Below are 3,941 nucleotides of genomic sequence, written 5' to 3'. Positions count from 1 at the left end.
GAGGCCTGGGGCGGGTGTGGCCCAGGGCAGCGGGAGCCGTGAGGGCCACAGGCCCTTGTGTACTCGGTGAGACAAGCTTCAGCCACGGGGAACTGAAGCTGCAGCACATGGAGGGCAGAGAGACAATTCTAACATCTAAGAATCCATGAAGACTGGAGTGTCTGGGGCAACGGCAGCAAACCCAGGCCCAGTGGGGTTATCAGTGAGACAAACCAACCCATTAGGCTGCTCAGACAACCAACCCACCAAGCAGGGGATTTGCTCCTGAACCTGAACTCCAGAGAATGAACATATATATATATATATATATTTATATATATATATATGTATGTATATATATAAGTGTGTGTGCATGTGTGCATATATACATATACACACACATATGTATGTATGTATATAATACATAATATATACATACATACGCTAGTGCACGTAGTCAAACACATGCATAAATTGCCCTGTGTCGGAAATATTGCATAAGCTTATACAAGGTTCAAATGCAATTACTTCTATAGCTAGGTAAGTAGAGGAACTTGTAAAAGAGATACTCAATATATATTTATATACACTGGATCCACAAATCTGCCTGTCCTCGGGACCAGGTGCCCTGGTCAGCTATAGAGTTATGCCCATGACTAAGTTCAATCGTAAGGTGCAGTTATGTGAGGTGTTCGGGGCGCTGCTTTCCCTGCTCCCTTTCCGGGCTTTGCAAGAGGTCTGTGCCCTGACGTGGAGGAACGGGGATGGGGTGGGCTGGAGAGCCGGAAGTTGTGGTTCCCCGTTCCAAATAGTCTCTTCTTTTTTTTTTTTTTCCTTTCTCCTGAGGGCTTTTGTCCTTTGATGGGGAAAAAAAACCAAAACAAACCAAACAAACCCCTAGCTCCGTGCCACTCCGGGGCTATTGATACTCTAAATATGAATACTGTGTAGGCTACTAGGAAAATAGGTTATCTCCTGTGTTTTAACTACTGAGATTCATGCAACACACACCCATGCAGGTCTATCGCATCACTGGAAACTGCGCTGTGGTGTCAGGGCCACCAGCACCGCACTGGGAAAGCAGGTGTCTGCAAACTCCAGCGTAACGAACGCAGAAGTCGGGCGTGTTTTGTGACCCCGAAGCCTGTGAAAATGGCGAGATCCGAAGCTGAGAGGTCCCTTGGTTCATTAGCTTCTCCCCATCGGCCTAAGGGCGGACGTGCTACTGGGCAACTCGCCTTCGGTCATCCTGACTGTCCCTCCCCCTGGGGTTCCCCCACATCCACACTGCAGAGAAAAACCAAAAGCAGCCTTTTCCGTTATGAAACACAAGCCTCCGGAGCACCCACTAGGCAACTGCAATTCACACAAACCCCAGCCCGTGACACAGAAGGTAATTCCAATACGCAGGACTGTGTGTTCTTTTCAATGCAAAAATGGGAAATGACCTTTTGAATAACTCCCGGTGCTTTCAAGCTAAGCCACGACGGTTTTCCTCTGTGAAGGGGGAGGTGGGCTCATATGGGACCAGGGGCTTGGGGGCCCGGAGGCTTGGGAGCGGTGGGGTGCGTCTCCCCGGGTGTTGTGCGTGTTTAATTCGAGAGGAAAGGTGGTACAGATGGGGCGGGCTATGTATTTGATAGGAGGTGGCCCCAATGTGTCTTTCTGAAATTCTGGCTCCATAGATGACTCCCCTGTTTAGAACCCCCTAGGCCAGTGATGAAGATCTGCATGAAAGCCAGGGATAGATATTCTGTGTTCTAAATCAAAAATCAAAAGATCACAAGTCACTTGCACTATTTGCGTTCCATGCAGAACCAGATACACACCACACTGTAGAACACACTGACTACAATGCAGGCTATTTATGCAGTATCTGCAGTATTCCATGGAGCTGCGGGTAGGTTAATAGGTTTCAATCAGACGTCAGTTAACATTTTGGTAATATTCACATAGTTTGTATTAGCCAAAGTGCAGTTGGCCGTTTTCAAGTTTTCCTCTCTAAAGTCCTCGTTGCTGTTGTTTACCCCCTCCTGGATCTCCATGTAATCAGACTTACTAATGGTAGAGGCACTTCTACTTTTCTTCAGGTCAGGGGAGGATGGGATCTTTGGACAGCTCGTCACTTGCAGGTACTGGGCCTGCTCCTCTCCCTCTGTCTCCCGGTGGTAGAAGTAGTTGAAGTTGGACACTATGACAGGGACCGGTAAGGCAATGGTTAACACACCTGCGATTGCACATAGGGAACCCACGATCTTTCCCCCAATGGTAGTTGGAACCATGTCTCCATAGCCTACAGTTGTCATGGAGACGACTGCCCACCAGAAGGCATCCGGGATGCTGGGGAACTGGGACTCTCGCTCATCGGCCTCTGCGAAATAGACAGCACTAGAGAAAAGGATGACCCCGATGAAGAGGAAGAATATCAGGAGGCCCAATTCTCTCATGCTGGCTTTGAGGGTCTGACCTAGAATCTGGAGACCTTTGGAGTGTCTAGACAACTTGAAAATCCTAAAGACTCTTACCAACCGGATGACACGGAGGATGGCCAGCGACATGGCCTGCTGGCCCTGCTGGGCATCCTCTGGCTTCTCAGCCAGCTCCGTCCCCAGGGTGATAAAGTAGGGGATGATGGCCACGATGTCAATGATGTTCATGATGTTGGTGAAGAAGCCGGCTTTGCTGGGACAGGCAAAGAACCTCACCAAGAATTCGAACGAGAACCAGATGATGCAGAGGGTCTCTACAATGAAGAAAGGGTCAGTGAAGGAAGTCGACTGCTGGTACCCTATCGTGCTGTTGGAGTAGGTGTGGAAGGTCATCCCGCTGCCGTGCATGTCCTCGTTCTCATCCCGGAAGATGGGCAGGGTCTCCAGGCAGAAGCTGACGATCGAGATCAGGATCACCATGACAGATACGATAGCAATAATCCTGGCAGGCCCTGAGCTCTCTGGGTATTCAAAGAGAAGCCACACCTGCCTCTGAAACTCATTTTCAGGCAGAGGACGCTCTTCCTCTTTGATGTAGCCTTCGTCTTCCCGAAACATCTCCATCGCTTCTTCTCCCAGCTCATAAAACCGAATTTCTTCGGAGAAGATGTCCAAGGGCACGTTCACGGGCCGCCTCAAGCGGCCCCCAGACTGGTAGTAGTACAAAATGGCGTCAAAGCTGGGCCGGTTCCGGTCGAAAAAGTACTCGTTTCGGAGGGGGTCAAAGTACCTCATCCGCTTCTTTGGATCCCCTAAGAGGGTCTCTGGAAACTGAGCTAAGGTCTTGAGTTGGGTCTCAAAGCGCAGCCCTGAGATGTTGATTACCACTCTCTCACAGCACTCGTGGTCAGCCTCGGGGTCGTACGTGTCCTGCGGGGGCCCGGGGAGGGCGGCAGCCTCATCCGCTGGCTCTCCGGTGGCCACTGTCATAATTGGGGCTGAGAGAAGGGCCTCACACTATGCCTTCCAGCTGCCTGGTGGCAGGGAGCTCAGGGTGCTGCTTCCGGCCCCAGGAAACACGGAAGCATTGGCCTGGGGTCCTGCAGGAGAGCCCCGAGGGCTCGCTGAGGACCAGAGACACAGCCTCCCTTGGCTGAAAGACAGAGGCAGTTAAGGCCGTGAGACCACTCAGCACTGGCAGCCCGACCTGGGTTGCTGCTCCTTGTCTCCTATCTTTGAGCCAAGAGCTCAGAAACATCACCACCACCACCACCACCACCACCACCAAAAAGCGAAACTTACCTTCACCTTGTAACCTGGCTGGGGATCAGAGGCAAGCAGGTGGCAGTCTCTCAAGAGCGGTCCAGATTGCCCTGCGCTGGGGGAAGGTGATTGGTACAGGCCCCCTCTGCACCACAGGGTTTCAAGGAGCACAGCCCCATCCATACTAGAGGCTGAAAGGGAGCCCTCTCCCAGGCACTGAACTAATGTCTTGCAAATACCTGCCCCCAGGGAGGTATTCACAGTGGTGGA

At 51.4% G+C, this 3,941-nt stretch overlaps 1 protein-coding gene across 2 annotated transcripts; it reads right to left on the bottom strand.

Moving 5' to 3' along the window:
- Positions 1–615: 615 nt before the first annotated feature.
- Positions 616–3,550, bottom strand: KCNA2 (potassium voltage-gated channel subfamily A member 2). 2 transcript variants are annotated; one of them, XM_045895371.2, is made up of 2 exons: positions 2,499–3,550; positions 616–717 (listed from the first exon to the last, which is right to left on the bottom strand). In XM_045895371.2, exons 1-2 carry the CDS (start codon positions 3,396–3,398, stop codon positions 616–618), a joined length of 1,002 nt encoding a protein of 333 aa, XP_045751327.1. In that variant the 5' UTR covers positions 3,399–3,550. The 2 variants fall into 2 exon arrangements, with proteins under 2 accessions (XP_045751327.1, XP_045751326.1); XM_045895370.2 differs by lacking the exon at positions 616–717 and having other exon boundaries at positions 1,589–3,550.
- Between the last annotated feature and the right edge of the window lie 391 nt (positions 3,551–3,941).

Source organism: Mirounga angustirostris, unplaced genomic scaffold, assembly GCF_029215605.1.
Source record: "Mirounga angustirostris isolate CCGP_5_RB_7025 unplaced genomic scaffold, mMirAng1.0.hap1 SCAF_4, whole genome shotgun sequence".
Lineage (NCBI taxonomy): Eukaryota > Metazoa > Chordata > Mammalia > Carnivora > Phocidae > Mirounga > Mirounga angustirostris.
This window is presented reverse-complemented; position numbering and strand designations above follow the sequence as displayed.

Coding starts and splice junctions, on each gene's coding strand:
- KCNA2 (XM_045895370.2), bottom strand. CDS start 3,398: ATGACAGTGGCCACCGGAGAGCCAGCGGATGAGGCTGCCGCCCTCCCC.